Source organism: Echiichthys vipera, assembly GCF_963691815.1.
Source record: "Echiichthys vipera genome assembly, chromosome: 19".
NCBI classification, from domain to species: Eukaryota; Metazoa; Chordata; class Actinopteri; order Perciformes; family Trachinidae; genus Echiichthys; species Echiichthys vipera.
In genome coordinates, this window is record NC_139844.1 from 11,027,979 (window position 1) to 11,047,090 (window position 19,112).

General features: G+C 41.2%; 3 protein-coding genes across 5 annotated transcripts; 2 read left to right on the plus strand and 1 right to left on the minus strand.

The window, feature by feature from the left end:
- Window positions 1-254: 254 nt before the first annotated feature.
- On the minus strand, window positions 255-3,603 carry sod2 (superoxide dismutase 2, mitochondrial). Its single transcript, XM_083934140.1, has 5 exons — window positions 3,481-3,603; window positions 2,181-2,386; window positions 1,882-1,998; window positions 971-1,150; window positions 255-884 (listed from the first exon to the last, which is right to left on the minus strand). Exons 1-5 carry the CDS (start codon window positions 3,507-3,509, stop codon window positions 739-741), a joined length of 678 nt encoding a protein of 225 aa, XP_083790266.1. The 5' UTR covers window positions 3,510-3,603; the 3' UTR covers window positions 255-738.
- A 2,377-nt stretch (window positions 3,604-5,980) lies between these two features.
- Window positions 5,981-13,127, plus strand: wtap (WT1 associated protein). 3 transcript variants are annotated; one of them, XM_083934136.1, is made up of 8 exons: window positions 5,981-6,136; window positions 7,085-7,122; window positions 7,243-7,298; window positions 7,403-7,461; window positions 7,594-7,721; window positions 9,069-9,247; window positions 11,641-11,795; window positions 11,941-13,127. In XM_083934136.1, the coding sequence occupies exons 2-8, from the start codon at window positions 7,093-7,095 to the stop codon at window positions 12,597-12,599; spliced, it is 1,266 nt and encodes a 421-aa protein (XP_083790262.1). In that variant the 5' UTR covers window positions 5,981-6,136; window positions 7,085-7,092; the 3' UTR covers window positions 12,600-13,127. The 3 variants fall into 3 exon arrangements, with proteins under 3 accessions (XP_083790262.1, XP_083790264.1, XP_083790263.1); XM_083934138.1 differs by lacking the exons at window positions 11,641-11,795; window positions 11,941-13,127 and having other exon boundaries at window positions 9,069-9,991; XM_083934137.1 differs by lacking the exons at window positions 5,981-6,136; window positions 7,085-7,122; window positions 7,243-7,298; ... (1 more) ...; window positions 7,594-7,721; window positions 9,069-9,247 and adding an exon at window positions 9,257-9,997.
- A 666-nt stretch (window positions 13,128-13,793) lies between these two features.
- Window positions 13,794-19,097, plus strand: acat2 (acetyl-CoA acetyltransferase 2). Its single transcript, XM_083934508.1, has 9 exons — window positions 13,794-13,915; window positions 15,719-15,853; window positions 16,023-16,204; window positions 17,181-17,298; window positions 17,379-17,522; window positions 17,612-17,734; window positions 17,843-17,997; window positions 18,078-18,188; window positions 18,347-19,097. The coding sequence occupies exons 1-9, from the start codon at window positions 13,867-13,869 to the stop codon at window positions 18,515-18,517; spliced, it is 1,188 nt and encodes a 395-aa protein (XP_083790634.1). The 5' UTR covers window positions 13,794-13,866; the 3' UTR covers window positions 18,518-19,097.
- The last annotated feature ends 15 nt before the right edge of the window (window positions 19,098-19,112 follow it).

Below are 19,112 nucleotides of genomic sequence, written 5' to 3' on the forward strand. Positions count from 1 at the left end.
TTCATTTTAAAAGAAAGACCTACAGGAAGTGATTGATTATCCATTTTATCTGATAAATATTATTGTCATTTTGCAAAAGTGGCCCCGGCTGATTTTAGTTGCCAGGTCAGAGGCGGCTGGTGGGCATATTTTTATTTGCTCTGTCGCCCCCTCTGGCATAAATGACTAAATAAATCACATAACTAACAATGGGATTATCCATCACAGCACATAGAAATTGAAGAATGACACACCAAACAACCAGCTTGTACAATTGAAATCCTATAATTTTATTATAATACATCAAATACATGGACTGCAATAAGCTCACTGAATATGCACTCTTGTTATCTGACACCTACTGTAGTTTGCATGTATGGCAGTCAATATTTGGGTGTGATTAACAATAGCCAGCCTTGGATGTGAAAGGTGGCCATTTGTGCGCTTGGAAAAAATGATGGAGGTCGGTAACAGACCTGAGATTCAATAAAGCACTTGCAAATGTTTTTTACTTTGTTTCAACCTGTGCGTGTGTGTGTGCAGGGTGGTATGTTTTTCACATGGGCACCAACATACGGAATATTTTAAGGTTACTTTAATTAACTTAAATGCAGCTGATCATCTCAAAGTCCAAACAGTCATACATCTGAATACAAATGTCACCACTCAGATACTCCATGCTGTGTAAAATTGAACATTTGCAACTGCTATTTAACCCAGGTCGAGGTCAGGGTGAAAGGGGATATTTGAGGATTAGAGCTACTTTTTGGCAGTCTGCAGTCGCTCCATCACATTCTCCCAGTTGATGACATTCCAGATAGCCTTAACGTAGTCCGGCCGCACATTTTTGTACTGAAGGTAGTAGGCGTGCTCCCACACATCGATACCAAGGAGGGGGATGAGACCTGAGGGTAAGACATAGGATGCACTTACTCTGACGCGTCTGTTTCATACACGTCTTATCTCTACTTTAAAGCGGTTTTATACTGACCTGTAGTTCCTTGCAGGGGATCCTGGTTGGGGCAAGCAGCAATACGAAGTTTTCCACTCTCCTTGTCATAGCCCAGCCAGCCCCAGCCCGAGCCCTGCACTGCCACTGTAGCAGCAGACATCTTCTCCTTCATTTTCTGGAAGGAGCCAAAGTCCTGCTTAATGGCCTCCATCAGCTCCCCTACAAGAAGGGGCAGATGCTACTTCAAGGCAATACTCAAGAGTTATCAGTTAACTTCATTTTACATGATTTATTCGTCCTATATAATCTGGAAGAGGGCTGCCCTGTCAGTCTCATATTAAAAATATATATTTCTTCATTCTTTTTCAATAAATAATGAAATAAAACAATGTATCTTTAGGTGAGCCACATAATAATGTGTATAATGTTCCTGTATAACCTTTAAAGGCAGCATCTTTGACCACTAGGGGGCAGAATGACAAAAGAAAACAATCACACAGGTTGTCCCTTTCAAACACAAAATCAACCCTGGTTGAGCCCTTGGTGTGAAAGGGGTATAAACGTAACACAATGGTGAGATACCATCAGCTTTACAGGTTGCTGTGACACACTGGGGTCATGTTTCTGCCACCTGATGCACACAAGGCCAATATGAATACACTTTTACCTCTGGTTTGGTATGCAAAATCCTCAAACACATCTCAGACTTGCTAGTGCTTCACAATCCATTTATTTACTTGACTCTCTATTGTATTTATATTGGAGTAGTTAATGTTGATGGCTGGAGTGGGTGGTGAGACTCAAAAATAAAGTCTTTGTGAGGGCTAATAACCCACAAACAATGAGCTAAAAGCGGCACAGAGACGCTCACATTAACTACAAACCAAGCAGCGTAGGAAAAATAATAAGAAGACAAGCTGAAGAAAGTATTGGATACGTTTTTGCTTTACCCTGCGGCTCGCCTCCACCATTTGGAGAAAGATTTGTCCAGAAGATAGTGTGGTTAATGTGACCTCCTCCATTAAACCTCAGAGCAGGCTGGAGGGCAACTTGTGCCGTCACATCTCCTAAAATACAAGTCAAACAAATGCAGGTGAATGTGAAGAAATGTTTAGAATATATTAATAGCAATAGGAAATAACATAAACGTTAAAACCTGTACTCTGATAGTAAACAGTCTGATGGCAACTACTTGATGTAGTCAATTATTTGATATACAGAAGCTGATTGGTCATGTTTGTATTTGTACCCTTTGCCAATGCCTCCTGATATTTCTCCTCTGTAACGTTCAGGTTGTTGACATATGTGGCATGGTGCTTGTTGTGATGCAGCTGCATGATCTCTGCATTGATGTGGGGCTCCAGGGCACCATAGTCATAGGTCAGGTCAGGGAGCGTGTGCTTCTGCCTGGATGGAGCTACCTGGTTTATAGTCTGGCTGAGGCTGGCAGCACACCTGGCACAAAGCAAAGGTAAAACTCAACAACCATACAACTGGACATAAAATGAAGCTTTTAGTCAGGTTTTAAAGAAGCCAACATGATTGGAAAGTTTGACGTATGTCTGAGCATAATTCTTTTTTTTAAAACAATAGCTGGATATATATATATATAAGGGATGTCTGTGCAGTTGAGTTGCAAATTAGCCCAAGATAGTCTGGGACAGATGGGTTCAATTGTTTTGTAAGCCTTGAGCTGGCCTGAAGTGACCTAAATAGCCTCTATGTTGATTGTGGATTAACATACAATAAGTTCATGTTAGTTAATGTTTAGATATTAGCAGTGGTGGAAAGTAACTAGATTTACTCAAGTTCTGTGCTTAAGTACAATTGTTGGGGTACTTTACTTGAGTAATTCCATTTTATGCAACTTTATACTTCTACTCCACTACATTTCAGAGGAAATGTTGTAGTGTTTACTCCGCTACTTTTATTTGCTTTAGCTACTTTACACATATAGATTATTAATGCATGATATTATCAACAAATTAGATAATATATAATGTTATTGATGAAGCTACACAGCAGTGTATATAGTCATAAAATTAACTCCAGCTTTATCAGCTGCAACATTAAAGTGATATTTACACTAATCTATCAATATATAATTTGATAATAATGCTAATAAAAATAACAATATACTGCATAATAGATACTTTAAATGTTGTATTAAAGTACATTTAAAAGTAAAAGCTGTGAATACTTATTACACCACTGGATATTAGTAGAGTGAGATGACACTGAGTTATCTAGCTAGGTTTGAACAACTGTGCCGAACATAACAATAAATCAACCACTATAAGAAAGGCCATGAGTGCAGGACTATGCCATAGTTTAACCTAATCCTTTATTTGGTGCGCCACAGGCTAACCATGCGAGCTAACGTTACTAAACAAAGTTAGCATCGTGGTTAGCTAACTGTTAGCTCTGGCTAAACAACTGTCTCAAGTTCATGAGCAATAGCTGCTAGCAGGAGTGAGCTGTCCTATTTCCTATTTGCTCTTTGAACAGGCATGAATGACACTAAATGGTAAGTTGATATCAGTCATTACCTGCGTATCTGGCCAACTCTGCACAGCATGTTCGTGATAGTGCTCACAGGATAGACACACTGGTGGTAACTGCCCTTGAAATGTGCAATTTCAACTTGACAGCGGCAGCCGACCGTACCATTATCGTCCTGTGGGGGGGTGTTGAAGGTGTTGACGAGTGTGCAGGAATTAGATCATCCTCATCTGCCACAAATGAAGCCACTGCCCCTTTAAGAAATATTTACAGGTTATATATAATGACATTTGTATTTCTGGTACATCGGAAGATATTTAAAAACTAATAGATCATTTATTGTATCCCTCCCTCTTCTATAATACGTGTAAACTCACCCTAGAGTGCGTATAAAAGCAGCTGAAGCTGTCGTTGCATGTCACAAATAAATTCTACATGCTAAAATTAAATCTAGCCATAATAACTGTAAGTCATTTTTTCCAGACGGCTGCACAATGTAGCGTAATTAACGATATTGAAACTTACGTCAACGTAGAGGGTCACGTGAACGTCTCTTCTAGTACGTCGGAGGCGATGCCAAAGATCGTCTATATGGAGAGAAGCATTCACGCTAAGACATGAACCAACGAAACAACAGTATTCGTTATTAGTGGGTTCACTGTTTCCACAACCATAAGGACTAGAATGACTAACCTAGCAATTAATTTGTTCTGCAGGCTTTATGTATACTATTATTACCTCACCACATCTGATTCAAGAAATGTCTCACACTGAGAAAGTAAGCACACATTTCCATCATTAAAGAAAGAACCAGAGAAGAAGAGGCATCCACTAACAATTGATCATGCACCATTTTTTTGGTAGGTAATGGTAACAGCCCTGTAATAAACAACAAACACTGCAACTAATGATTAGCAATATGGATTTAGCAGCACATTCATTTCTTAATTAATTATTTGGGTTATAACATGTCATCAAAAATAATTAATAATATTAGTCTAGATCAGCGGTTTCAAACTCCAATTCACAGTGGGCCAAATTTAAAAACTTGGGCAAAGTTGCGGGCCAAACTCAATATTTACAAAAAAAAAAGGGGAAAAAAAGACTGCAAATGTGCATGTTTCCTTTCTCTCCAGATGTGTAATGTTGAACCTTTCCAGTGCAGGTCCTTGTTCATGTTTGTCGACAAAGTAGATGTGTATGTGCTTTATACTCGCGGGCCAGCTCTCGTAGAACCTTGATATGATCTTGCGAGCCAAATATAATAACACCGCGGGCCAGATTTGGCCCACGGGCCTGAGTTTGACACCCCTGATCTAGATCTACATAATCACTAGAACCCAAGGATGTCTTAACATTGCTTGCTTCATCTTGATTAAGTAAAAGAACTGAGTACTTCCTAAATCACTGAAAAGAAGTAACTGATTCAGCAAGCCTTAGATCCTCGGGCAGGTTGTTTCAAGAGGGGGCCCAATAGAGTGGTGAGGTCCTGGCCCTTCCGCTAGACCCCCATGTGACCTCTGATATCGTAAAAAATTAATGGGTCTCAATGCAGAAGATTGAATTATTTGCTGGTCCCTGTCGTTATATGCCCTTGAATTAGAAGTTGTTTGTGGATTTAAATGATGATTTTTCATGTCAAGAGTTTGACCGTTTATCGTGCGATTGTTCAGTTTAAGGCTGTAGAGGAAACACAATGAGAAAGACTACATGCCGCATATGTGACGGGTCATATCATCATCCTTTCTTACCGTTTCGCAGTGCTCATCAAACCAGGACGCTGGTGGGTTTTGTTCCTGAATGATCGATGCTATGATCCTCCCCTTGGAAAAAAAGCAGTGAAGTGGAGCAGAGATATCGCCATGTCACCAGGAGCAAATTCAAACAGCGGTACAAACAGATGGTATTTACAAGGTACAGGGGAGAAGAGGGGTATGACAAACACTAGGGTTCTCCCGTTTTGCAATACTTGTCTTTTTTTTAATTTATTGTTTTTGTGTTGTTTGTTGGTTATTGTTTGTTTTTGTTAAGCGTATTAAAAAAAACAGGATACACAGGAAGTAAGAAAACCTATAGTACTAGGAACTAAGTGGAGAAGGGGTAGGAATTAATAAGCCAATGCTTCTTCTTACTCCTTTTCAAACATACAAAGGGTTTTAATGACTAGTGCTTCAAGTGTAATATATTTTTCACATGTCTGAAATAAAGCATTCATTCATTCATCCACGTCTGTACCAGAGTACCAAGCGCGGGTGATGATGTATATCATTCAGGTCGAGAGCAGGGAGAAACACAAAAAACCTATGTGAAATTAATGGCACAAGTCAAACAGAATAGGAATACATGCATCAGAAAGTCATATTGAGATCTGATTGAGATCCCATGTACCGGAAATACAAAGGCGGGACTTCCCCAATCTAAATCTATTGAAGCCAAGTTTTTAGATTCCTGAAACCTTGGCGGAGTGAGAGCTCTGTATCGCCCCTCCCATCTCTGGTTGTACTCTGCAGCAACGCGAGTGCAGCAGCTCGGCCAGATCCATTCTGCCCTGCCGTCACACAGCGATGAAGATGACGGTGAAGCGAGTCGACTACGCATAAATCCACAGCTACATTTCAACACGGCTGCAATTGTGCGTCTTTGTTAAGTATATCCGTGAAGCAGAGGTGGTTCCAGAAACGTCGAAAGAGACGGGGCCCGGTGGTAAGTGTGTTTTTGATCGCTGAAGGCCCCGACATCTGCAGCCCAAGAGCCCGCTAGTTTCAGGAAAAGGAGCGCAAGGGAGGGAGTCATTTCCTTCACCGCCATTTTGTGATAACAAGGAGCCGAAAAACGGAGCCAAGATTACCATGCTGTCAAGCTGAAGAGAAAGAGACGAATGTAGCTTCACATTGTAGTTTCACAGCCTCTGTTTATTTCGAGAGCGGATGCTGAATCTTATTAGCCCCGGAGAGTTAACCTTGGTTAGGTTATTTGTGTTCCTCCATCGGTGCTGCCTGCTGCCACACCAGCCAACATTAGCCTCGACACCTCTCTATTGACTGGTAGTGCTGACTTTCATTTGGTCGGTCGTGTAGTTGACTTGACCACTTATAATTCATTTGTGAGTAGGAAACTACAGCATTTGTAGCAAATGAACAACTTGTCATACATGTCGTGTTTTGCTGCGTGTGGACGGCCGGGGCTCAGCTGAAGATGGTGTAGCAGCTTCAGTTCAGTTGAAATGTATTTATAGTGCTAAATCACAACAAAAGTTCTCTTAACACACTTTCCCTATACAGTCAGTTCAGACCACACATATATGACTTATTTGTGATTTACAGAGACCGACAGTTCCTCCATGAGCACCAAGTCACAATCTAGAATGATACTAATAATAATAAGGGGATGATCATCAATTTTAAATCCAATTTCATTTATGGTGCCAAATCATAACAAATGTTACCTAAAGACACTTTACAGATAGAGTAGGTCTAGACCACGCTATATGACTGATAATCAGCAAGTTGCACTATCTATAATAATGATAATATCTTCAAACAGTATTTATCCGGCAATCTTGTGCACACAGTAGCAATGAAAACATCAACATAACACACAACACCCAATCCTGTGATTTATGGTGATTTTCTTTTACTTCTTTACTTCTAGAGTTCACAATGACCAATGAAGAGCCTCTACCCAAGAAGGTGACTGTCTTTTTTTGGTTGATGCATCATGTCACATGCCTCCTTCATGTCTAATTATGAGATGAATTCATCGATGAGCTTCTTTAACTTAGCCAGTTTTTGTTTTTTTCCTCCATGCAGGTTCGCCTCAGTGAATCTGATATGAAGACCCTGACCAGAGAGGAGTTGTGTACAAGGTAAATGAACAGTTCTGCAGTTGGAGATTTAATTGTGTTGTGGGGGAAACTAGATCTATTTAGGTTGAGCTGTTAATGTTTACACATGCCTCTGCTCCTCTTAGGTGGAAACAGCATGACGCCTATGTCCAGGTCCTGGAGGCAAAATATACAGAGCTATGTTGTAAGTACATCTGCTGTTGCTTAAATGTGATCCAAATACAACATCGGTTATCTTGCCAAACTGCATGTTTGTGAAAGGGATGGCTCTCCTGATGCATTTTCTTTTTTTTCTCTCCTCTCCACACCGCCTTAGCTAACGATGTGCCAGGGCTGAAGGAGTCTGAGGAAAAGCTGAAGCAGCAGCAGCAGGAGTCTGCACGCAGAGAGAACATCTTGGTCATGCGACTTGCCACCAAGGAGCAGGAAATGCAAGAGTGCACAGTATGTATCTTTTCTTCTACTTTCTTAATGCTTGGGAAACTTGGTTTTTGTTCGTCTCAATGGGAGAGCAGTTGGTGCACTCCTTAACTTGATGTTGACAGCACCTCATAACTGAACTCTTAAACTTACTTTGTCTATACTTAGTGATGCTGTTATGAGATATACCCCATGAGTATCAGTAATAATGTAACATGCTGTCTAACTACTCTGTGGCTGAAACTAATTATTGCTTCAGTTCTTCATTAATGATCGGACGTTTTCAAATAAATGGATTGTGGGTCAAACGGGGGGCTTCGGTCCATTTTCTCTCAGTTGTCGGATCTATTCTTCAACATAAATTCAGCACAGTGTCAAGGCTGGCATCTGTAGCTCTTATCAGATTGACAGCTCAGTTGATCACCCAGTGGCTTCATGGCTGCACATGCCACTCTTAAAGGACAGCCGAGGTGAACACAAGGCACACTGGTAGAGGTTAGGGAGGTTTTAAACAGCTTAGCTTTGAGGCATATCATTTACACTTTTTGCCTGTCATGTAAATACATTCAAATAAGTTCTGTGGAAATGTGAGGTCATCATAGCTGTCACTTTGGCAGGTAAGATTTAGTTTGTTTTGAACTCGTTTTGGGGCTTTGGGGAGACTGTATGTAAAGCCGGCTCCTTTTGTGATGAACACATTGTGAGTCAGCTGGTACACAGGAAATCTAGCTATTTTTCAGAAGCATATTTTACAGCTTGTTCCACACATTCATTGCAAGTTTAACAGATTCAGTGTAGAGCAGAAAGATATGGGACACAAAAGATACTTTCTTGCTGCTAGGACACAGAAGAAGCGTTCTAAAAATAGATTTCCCTCTTTGAGGAATCGATCTGCCCTCAAGTAATTCATGTGATTACTCAATCTGGGAAAACATTACTCGTGCCCATGCCTAACAATAGCTTTTCATAAATAATTCAAGTTGGTTTGATTTTATATAACTTTAATCTTAATAGCTATGACTAATCATCCAACCAAGTAATTTTATTTTGCCGTTATCTGAATCCAAATATAGATGCTGTTGAAAACTGATTGATTATACTAATTGAAAAGGCAAATTGCAGAAATGACTTGAGTCGTTATCTCAAATAATCTCTTGTGACCCAATTTATCCACTTGAGGCTCAGTAGTGAAAGGTACTACGATACTCTGAAAATATAGCTGGATTTTAGAACCAGAGTATTTTAGTTCATCTGATTTTGGGGGTGTCAACTGAAGATTGGTCAAGCTAAAGACCTGCTACTCATAACAATCAAAAGTAGTAATATTCTACACTCTACCGTTCAGTAACACCTGTTTGTTTTATCCCCCAGACCCAGATCCAGTATCTCAAGCAAGTCCAGCAGCCGAGTGCAGCTCAACTGCGGTCATCCATGGTGGACCCGGCCATCAACTTGTTTTTCCTCAAAATGAAGGCTGAACTAGAACAGACTAAAGACAAACTGGAGCAGGCCCAAAATGAACTGAGTGCCTGGAAATTTACACCTGATAGGTAAAGACAATCAAAATAACCCACCCTCCCAAAAAAAGTCAAGACTTCCTCATGCCCCCCACCCTCACTCTCACTGCAGGCATGCAGGAACAATGGTGGGGGGGAAGGCTGACAAATGCTGTACTCACCGCGAGACTCAGACTTTACAGAAAGCCAGTCACTGCAAAACAAAACTGTTTTTGTACTCTTGCACTGTGCCAGCTACATATCACATAACCTAAAGCGAAAAGACAGTATGGTCAGGCGACACTTGTGTTTCAGCTCTCTCCCCTCGTATCCCCTCACCGTCCAAGGGCCTGAAGGAGTCCGGACTGTTCCTGAAGAGGTGGTCATTCACTTCCTGACACGGATATGCCTTCCCCGCCCCCTCAGCTCAAACCAGACAGTTCACTTATTAAATATTGGGGTTTATGGTGGAGGTTGAGTCAGGCAGGGAGCATCCCTAGCCTAAACGGCTATTGAACATTTTAAAGACAATTCCCATACTTGGTTTATAAAGACATTTAACTCTGGATTACACCACACACATACCCTCTAGTCTGCCTGAGAAACATAAAGACTTTTTGGACAGTCAGATACATTGCAGTCACATGAGGAAAGTTTCTAGGATTAAAAGTAAAACTGTGGGTGGAAGAGCCACTAGAAATGCTGTTAAGACTGTGAGCGGAGCCAGATCCACGGTCCACAGAGGACTATGGTTCAGGGATGAGGGTCCAGTCGCCTGTGTCTTTGAACATGGGCCCACTCACGGTAGAGTGTATTTACATGTTTTATTTTGTGACATGTTTATTTTTATTGACATTTCATTTGATCGTTCTCCTGTTTCTCTGAAACAAACACGTACTGCAGTGTGTGTGTGTGTGTGTGTGCGTGCGTGCGTGTGTGTGTGTGAGAGAGAGAGACAAACAAGAGGCACGATTGGCTTTGTTTACACTTGTATGAATATTTTCACTAAATTCTTCAGATGCATATTGAAACACACTGCTGTAGGTGCACTGAGTCCTGTTTTCAATTTGTGAATCCAAATGTCTTTAATGAGTCATGTTTTGAGTTGATGGGACTGTATTTATTGTATTTCTGTGTATTTTTGTGATTGACCTCCCATCTCTTCCTCAGCCATTTACTCTTAACAGCTCATTAGACCATTCTTGTCTCCCCTGTATGGCACAGATCTTTAACCACTGTTTTCTTAATGAAACACACGTGGATTCTGTTATGTGTTTTCTTGTCTTTAAGAATTAATTTATCTCTCACACTTAAGTGAGACTGTGAGATTTGAGCAGGCTGTGTATACACAGCCTTTTCAGTGCTAAAAGCTTATGTCTTCCCTGTCCTGGAGACAATCATGGTTATAACAACTATCATTTGAGAAGAAATGCAATTAGCTGATTTTTTTATGACAAGTAAGAATACCATACATGGTTTTTGGTCAGTTGTCTGATCTGTTACCACTTTTTTAGAACAGCTTCTACAGGGTACAGTTGCTGAGTTATTTGCCATTACTGTTAATATTTAATTTTCTTCTGGCTAGATGACTTCCATAGGCATTTATAGTCTAAATAGATGGCGGTTATGGTTTAATATAGCATGTATGCCTGTCATTTGTTTGCGAATTTGGCTTCTTCATTGGGGCTTTTGTTAAGAATGGCCACAAAAACGGCTATTGTAAAAATAACAGGTGTGCTGGACTGTTGGAGAATTCCTTAACCTGTTGAGAAAGCAACGCTTTAAGCCGTTTTACTGCTGAAACACTTGCTTCTGTGTGTTTAAAGTGAAAATTGCACAAACTCAGTGCCTGGTTCTGCACTGAATATTTCCTGTTTGCCACTCATAGTTAAGGTTCGATGTCTAAATTGTAGGGTTTCTTGTAGTGTGTCATTCTATTATATTACTGTTACTTTCTTTATTCTGCCTTTTACTCACATTCAGTGATGTAGCAAGTGCATTTGAATTTGAGAGTTTTGTAGTGACAGAATTGCTACTGTTTTTAAATTGCTCACTTTTCTTCAATATGCAACATGGTGAATCAAGACAGGTGTAAGAATGGATGCACTAGTTCCACAGAAATGTGTCGAGGTAGCTTGTTTTGGGTTTCAGCCTTGAGGACCTTATATCTTTTTTAAAACATACTCATAATTTAGCTTCTAATTTTAATTAGTGACAAAAATGTCAGTTTGTGTATTTGTACAGAATAGATTTTTGTTAGTGATATTGTATTACATTGAAATCTAATGCTATAATGAAAATCCTGTTGTGTCTAGTCCTTTAGGAGTCTCCTGGATAGAGAGTTAATTTTGACCCGTAGCTTGTGGCGGGAACAGATCAATGGCACCTCTTTGCCTGTTGTTTGTCTCCTGGTTCATTGCGTGATGTGAGACTTGTTTCCCTTACAGCCAAACGGGGAAGAAACTGATGGCCAAGTGTCGAATGCTGATTCAGGAAAACCAGGAGTTGGGTAGGCAGATGTCCCAGGGACGTGTCGCCCAGCTGGAGGCTGAGTTGGCCCTGCAGAAGAAGTACAGCGAGGAGCTCAAGAGCAGTCAAGATGGTGAGAACACGAGCAGCATCCACATCCTGGCCATTTTCACTTTACCAAGTGTGACTGTCATATGTCCATCTTTTAACATGCTACTGTTGTTTGATGTTTGATTTTTGCCTTTGTTCTTTGTCTGTTCCTCATCTGTCACTCCCAGAGTTGAATGATTTTATCATCCAGCTAGATGAGGAGGTAGAGGGGATGCAGAGCACCATCCTGGTCCTGCAGCAGCAGTTAAAGGACTCTCGTCAGCAGCTGACTCAAACTCAGGGGGCACTGGTCGGAGCAGGACCCAGCAGGACTTCACCCGCTGCTTCCTGCTCGTCCACTGAACCGTCCACCCAGCCTGAGCAGGCCGTCGTACCCTCTGAACCAATGGGCAAAGACTACGGGAGGGTCTCCAACGGACCAAGCAATGGCAACTCATCCCAGAGGAGCGAGACCACCACACCCAGCCTGTACCGGGAGGTCAGCAGCACCGAGGAAGACTTTCCCATGTCCCCCGTGGTTTCCAGCCCCGGTGAAACCGAGACCAAACTGTCCAACCACTCGGAGGAGGCGTCAGGGAGTCAGACTGCTGCTGGGAGAGTTGGAGGACCTGTGGGCTTCGGGAGCCAGCTGAGTGCAGGGTACGAGAGCGTGGACTCTCCGACAGGCAGCGAGACATCATTGACTCAACACTCGAATGACACAGACTCCACCACCGACCCCCATGAGGACAAGGCTGCCCTAGTGACCAAGGGCACCAGGACTGCAGGGTCACGGCACGCTCAGAATGGCCTGGACTCCGGCACGGGCGACAGTGTGGTTTTGTAATGTACTTTGACGTGTAATGTCTTTCTTTTTTTCTTTTTTTATACAATATACAAACAAGGCAACAAATGCATAGTCTGTAACACAGCGCTGCTGTCCAAGACATTTTGTTTTCACCCTCCTCCTCTTGCCTCTTGTGATGCCTGTCACATTTGTGTTGCTAAACAGGGATATAACAGGTATTGGTTAATGTTAGATTTGAATTGAGTGGATATATGATTTAAAACTAGTACGTTTCATTCTGCTGTTTCTTTGAGCATGTCTATGCTGTTCTCATTTGAGCTCTTGACACTGAAATCAGGCATCTGGTGTTGTAACTCATCGTCATAAGTCAGTAAAATCACTGAATTACACTAGCTTTGCAATATTAAAGGTCATTTTTAGATGTTGACCCATGTTTTTTTTAATGCAATTTTAATTTTTCATTGACAAAAAAAATTCTGTTCAAAAGACTGTTGAATTGTGAGTAGTTTCTATGCGATGTTCATATTATTCTGACTTCAGTCCTTTTCATGTACTGACCAAATACCAATAAAGACTTTAATACTACAGAGCGAAACCCATTATTACTAACCATCAATACATTAAAATTGAAACTCAGTAATTATATAACTGAGTTTGGCTGAAGCATAATATATTTTAAAGGCCTCAAATCTACCCCACTGGGTTGTAGACTGCTCCTCAAGTGAGTTTTAATACAAGTATTCAAGTTTCGCTTTATTCCAAGGTAATTATGAAAGGATGTGTTGTTACTTTTAAGTCTTAAGCTTAAATCATTTTTACAAGAATCTTGGATAAACACGATTTGGTTGTGACATGGATAAAATCACATTTAATGAATCCCTTTGTTACAGCATTAAAGTAGTACAGCAAATAAGTCTATAATACACAAATGGGCAGATCCTAAAGTATGTTATCCCAACCAATGTGGTATGCCTAATATTTGGAAAGCCTAGTATAAATACAAAGTGAACATATAGGAGGATTTTCTATTAAATGTTTGGTTACTTTAAAGTATTTATTAAATTCAGGTCAATGGAGAGTGGGCATTATAATGACTGCTCACTCTTCCTCCTGACCCAATGGTGGCACTGTGGTGCCTTTCTCCCCCGGTTACACTTGCACACATACTGTGCAGTCCTGAGAGACAGGCAGTAGTGTCAACAGAGCACGGTGCGGTGCGTGGACAGTCAGGAACAACCACTCTCCGAGGATACAACCAGCAACACTTTGAAGCAAGCACTCCACCTCCAACCAGCCGTCTGTCAAAATGAACACCGAGCCTGTAGTCATCGTCTCTGCTGCACGGACACCAATTGGTGAGCTTTAATATCCGCTTAGTGTCATACACGTTCATTTATAACAGTTTGCTACTTTACTGTTGCTACATTCTGGCTCGTTGTCGCTGTGGTAACCTTAACTATATTGGAGAATGTTGTATATCATGTTTCATTATAAATACTTACAGTTACACCGTTGCATGAGCTGCTTTTAAAGCTATCAGTTGTCTTGTTTAATTTGGCAAAGTGGTCGATGTCATTCAATTAAACACGCCGAGTCCCACAGGGCTCCGATTGGTTCGCTCATGTGTCCGGGAGTGTTCCAAGGCCAGTGATTGGCTGGCTGGTCATAGTGCCACGGAGCACCAGCCTCCTGTTATTGGTCATCCTAAAACATGTCCACCTTGTCACAGGGAGTTGGGCGTGTTACATGTAATTTGACAGTAATTTAATAACAAGATACTGTCAAATCGAACTTTACATAACTTATTATATATATATATACTTTACCATTATACATATATATCGTGGTTAACCTTCAACTTACTGGGTTGATACAATCTAGAACAGCACCAACATGCAGTTACCACCATACTACTCACTATATTCATTTCCACTTTCACCTAATCTATTATTATTTTTATAGAGTATTTTTATGAATTAATTAAAATACATAATTCGGTTCAGGATAGTCTATACATTAGTAAGTCCTAATTACGTGTCACGTACTATTTAGCTTTGATACAATTTGAAATTATCACACAATTAGATTTTTCGTTTCCATGACAACAGCAAAGAAAATGCTAACTGCCGGTTGGTTTCCAGTCACGCTAGCAAGCTAACTTTAGTAATGTGTAGTTCGTCAATATTTAAGTACTTCTAAGTGCTAAATAGGGAAAACAGGGAAGTCGACACACCTTTAAAAACAATAAATGACCATACCTCAATGGATGAATGTTATCGTTTCGTCGCTGCTATAACCGGAGTCCTGACGATGTTGGCGTGCGTTCGTACGTACGTAAGCCGTATTCGAGACCTTGGCTGACCGGAGATCAGTTCTCCCGGCCACAGACAGTCCTGATGTTACTGTAGTAGTTGGAAATGTCAAACTGGTCACACATCAGCGGATCAGCTGTCATCATTGACTCATCAGCGTTATGTTGATGAATTTAACCAACTACCTATGCCAATCAGATTTCAGGGGTGGATTACCAGGGCCACCACCTAAAATCGCCATGATTTTGGTACTTCTGGTTAATACCATACAGTCTATAATCTAATCTATTAATGATACACAGCATGCATATCACTTTTCTAGATCAGAGGTCCAAATTGCTTCACAACAAAAGATAAATGTAAGACATTTAATGGAGACTTTATTGACTTAAACTAATAGATAAAACTAAGTAAAGTCCAGTCTGAACAGGTTGGTTTTGGGCTGCTTTTTAAAATGACCTCAAAGTCTCTTGACGGCATTTTTATAGTTTTATAGTTTATAGTGTTAAGCCCGGAGTGAAGAACAACCAGTAATCTCTAATCACATTACTTTAGGGATCTACTGGTGATTTCTGGCTGCAGTAGTAGATCTCAAATGTATAAACTATTCAAAATCCAACAGTATCCAATGTAGAATAATATAAAAGAGGAAATCCTAAGTGACCTAAAATGTATTATCGAATAAATTCAAGAGCCGATGGACAGCTGCAACATCTGCTTATCTACCCTCCTTTATTCATTTTTTGTGATCTGCTAATTAAGTAATCGTTTAAGCCCTTGCAGTGGATCGAACCCTCCACTTTGTCCCGCATTATGTGCACATGCTACATTATCTTCCCAACACAGGGTCCTTGAACGGTGCTCTGTCCACTGTGCCGCTGCCTGACCTGTGTTCAGTGGTGATCAAGGACGTTCTGAAGCGGGCTGGGGTGAAGCCAGAAGAGGTCTCTGAGGTTATCATGGGCCACGTCCTAACAGCAGGTGAAAGTTCACAAAATCACTGAGATAAAAGTGTCCCGTATTCTGTGTTAACAGATGTTGAACCAAGATATGGCTGCTCTTTCACATCATTTACACTCACTCAACCTCCAAACTCACTTTATCTCATTGGTGTTCACTTCAATTGTATTTCTCCCTTTCTGCGCTTAAGGTCAAGGGCAGAACCCGGCACGTCAGGCCAGTGTTGCGGCAGGTATCCCCTACCCTGTCCCGGCCTGGAGCTGCCAGATGGTGTGTGGATCTGGGCTGAAGGCTGTGTGTCTAGGAGCTCAGTCCATCCAGTCTGGAGAGTCTGCTGTGGTGGTGGCAGGGGGCATGGAGAGTATGAGCCGGGTAGGTCACATTGGAACCAGAGCGGAGGCATAATAGAGTTAAAATACCTATTAGTTGATCGCATAGTATCTAAATATCAGAAATACTTTAATAATCCCAGGGGGAAATTATTTAAATTAAATATATAAGAAATGTGGCAATTATAGACTATTTTACCCTCCTTGCCTGTTTGTTTACAACTTAATATTTGAAAACTATGAACATTGTAGTAAACTAAGAGGTTGCTCAGTATCAAACTTTGTGTATTTAAATGGAAATAGTATTGAACATTTTTTAAAAGATACCCGGCCCTAAATGTAATGCTGTAGTGCTAATGTCAGTGCATATGAACTCATGAAAATCAAGGCGACGGGCCTCATTGCAAGAACCACTTGTATGACCACGTCTGTTCTTCAGTGGCACGTACAAGACTTTTTGCTATTTACCAAATTTGTCATACGTGTTTTACTTATAATAAGGCGCAAACCAAAATCTCAAATGCTCCAGACGTGTCGTGCAAGTCATGAACAGAAAGTCTGCCTTTTCTCACAGGGAAAGACATGCAGTAAGTGTCATAATGCCTTCATCGTTATTAAGTTTCTAAGTGTATTATGATACAGAAATAGCTTAAAATAAATTATCACTAAGACAAACCTAATGCAAAATGATATGGCATCTAATTTCATGTCAGAACACTTGCATAATATAACAACTGACTCTGCTAAACATTTTGTCTGCTTCCAATAGCAGGACTTGTCAATATCAGGGGGTGTTGATTATGCTAATAATGATCAAATTTCACAAACTAGCTTGAGAGTTTGGTGGATCCGGCTTGAAACGCTGAAACAAAAAGTCTCACAGCAGTTAAAAAATTAGGATAGGAGATAAAAAATGTTCTTGCTTAAGGCCCAATGTTTTGCAGTAGTCAAGATGTGAAAAATGACAATTCCTCAATGATATATCATCTTTAAACATTTGTTTCCTGGTTTCACCGAAGGCTCCTCACACTCTGCAAATGAGAGCAGGTGTGAAGATGGGCGATGCCTCCTTGCAGGACTCCATGGTGGCTGACGGGCTGACAGACGCCTTCCACGGATACCACATGGGCATCACAGGTGTGCATGGCTGAGAATATACATAGGCGAAGCGAGCATTTATTGTGATGTCATTTACTGGACCTTATGTATCTCATCAGCTGAGAATGTGGCGAAGCAGTGGAAAGTCAGTCGGGAGGAGCAGGACCTGTTTGCTGTCCAGTCTCAGAACAAAACAGAGGCGGCACAGAAAGCGGGACATTTTGATGAAGAGGTTGTCCCAGTCATGGTGCCATCCAGAAAAGGCGAGGAGTTGCTCACTGATTTATTATCAAGAAATTGCCTCATTCATTCTTGGTGTGCATGCACTGTAACCTTTGTCTTTCATCTTCAGGTCCAGTGGAGGTGAAGATGGATGAGTTTCCTCGCCATGGCAGCAACATGGACAGCATGTCCAAACTCAGACCCTGCTTCATTAAGGACAGCAGTGGCACCGTCACTGCTGGGAACTCCTCAGGTTTGACAGTCATTTTTTACCTCATTAAACAACCACACGTTTTACACTGCTGTATGTTTTAGTGCAAGCTTTTTGTCTGAATGCATATTAACCTTCGTATCGCTGTAGGTATTAATGATGGAGCAGCAGCAACTGTCCTAATGAGCCATTCAGAGGCTGTGAAGCGTGGCCTAAAACCCATGGCCAGGATCGTATCATGGGCTCAAGCTGGTCTTGACCCGTCTATTATGGGAACTGGACCAATACCAGCCATCCGGAAAGCGGTGAGAAATCAGAAGCACCTTACTGCAACAACTGAGAAAGCGCGCCTGTCTTTATTATTGTCATTGCATTCCTCCTACAGGTTGGGAAAGCAGGCTGGCAGCTGGACCAAGTCGACTTATTTGAGATCAATGAAGCATTTTCTGCCCAGTCGATTGCTGTGGTTAAAGAGCTTGGCCTGAATGTAGACAAGGTAACTCTGTCAGCGCGGCATCAATAGTCCATCTTGTCATTCTGAGATTTTAAGTTTAAGGTCATGTTTATCCAGTGTGTCCATTAATAGCCCGCAACTTGTGTAAATTTCACCGTATAATCGAACGACATGCTAACACATATCCTTTTTCTTCTCAGGTGAATGTGGGTGGTGGCGCCATCTCTCTGGGCCATCCCATTGGCATGTCTGGCTGCAGAGTGCTGGTGACCTTGTTGCACGCCCTTCAAAGGACTGGGGGACATAAGGGCGTGGCATCTCTCTGCATTGGAGGAGGGATGGGAATCGCCATGTGCGTGGAGAGGGTTTGAGATGAAAACTTAAATGCTGCCTCATTGATTGCACTCGACCTCATCTTTTTAATGCATAAGGGATACTTAAACTCAGTTTACACTGCGGGACATGATATAAAATGGTTTACCTGGGCATGAGGCAAAAGTTGCAATTGTTTGAGCTTATCTCACTGTGAACTTTAAATGAACCCTTCCTCAGGTTATAGCCGTGAAGCATGTGACTTAATGTTATTGGGTTTAAAATGTCTAGATAATGTAAATCTAGCGTATACCGACAGCTTAAACATGCTGGTGTTAGATGTGCCAAATAAGCACCATACTTTATAGTTGTCATTGGCAAGTAATCGACAAAGACTGGATCTGCTCAGTTACCTGTACAACTGAAAAGAAACAAAACTGCAATAGCATGGCTAGGCTTCAGAAGACATGCTACCGTCTCTGTAGATCCTCATTTTGTGGTTTAGTTTACTTGATAGATGTTTCAGGCACTTAATCAGAATTAGTATTTAGAGCAATCTAAATCTATTAACATTCCACTTTCTCTATCAAATAACAGCCTTGAAACACAGTGCTAAGTGCCATAAGGTTAAGTATGCCAGCCTTCTCTAATCTA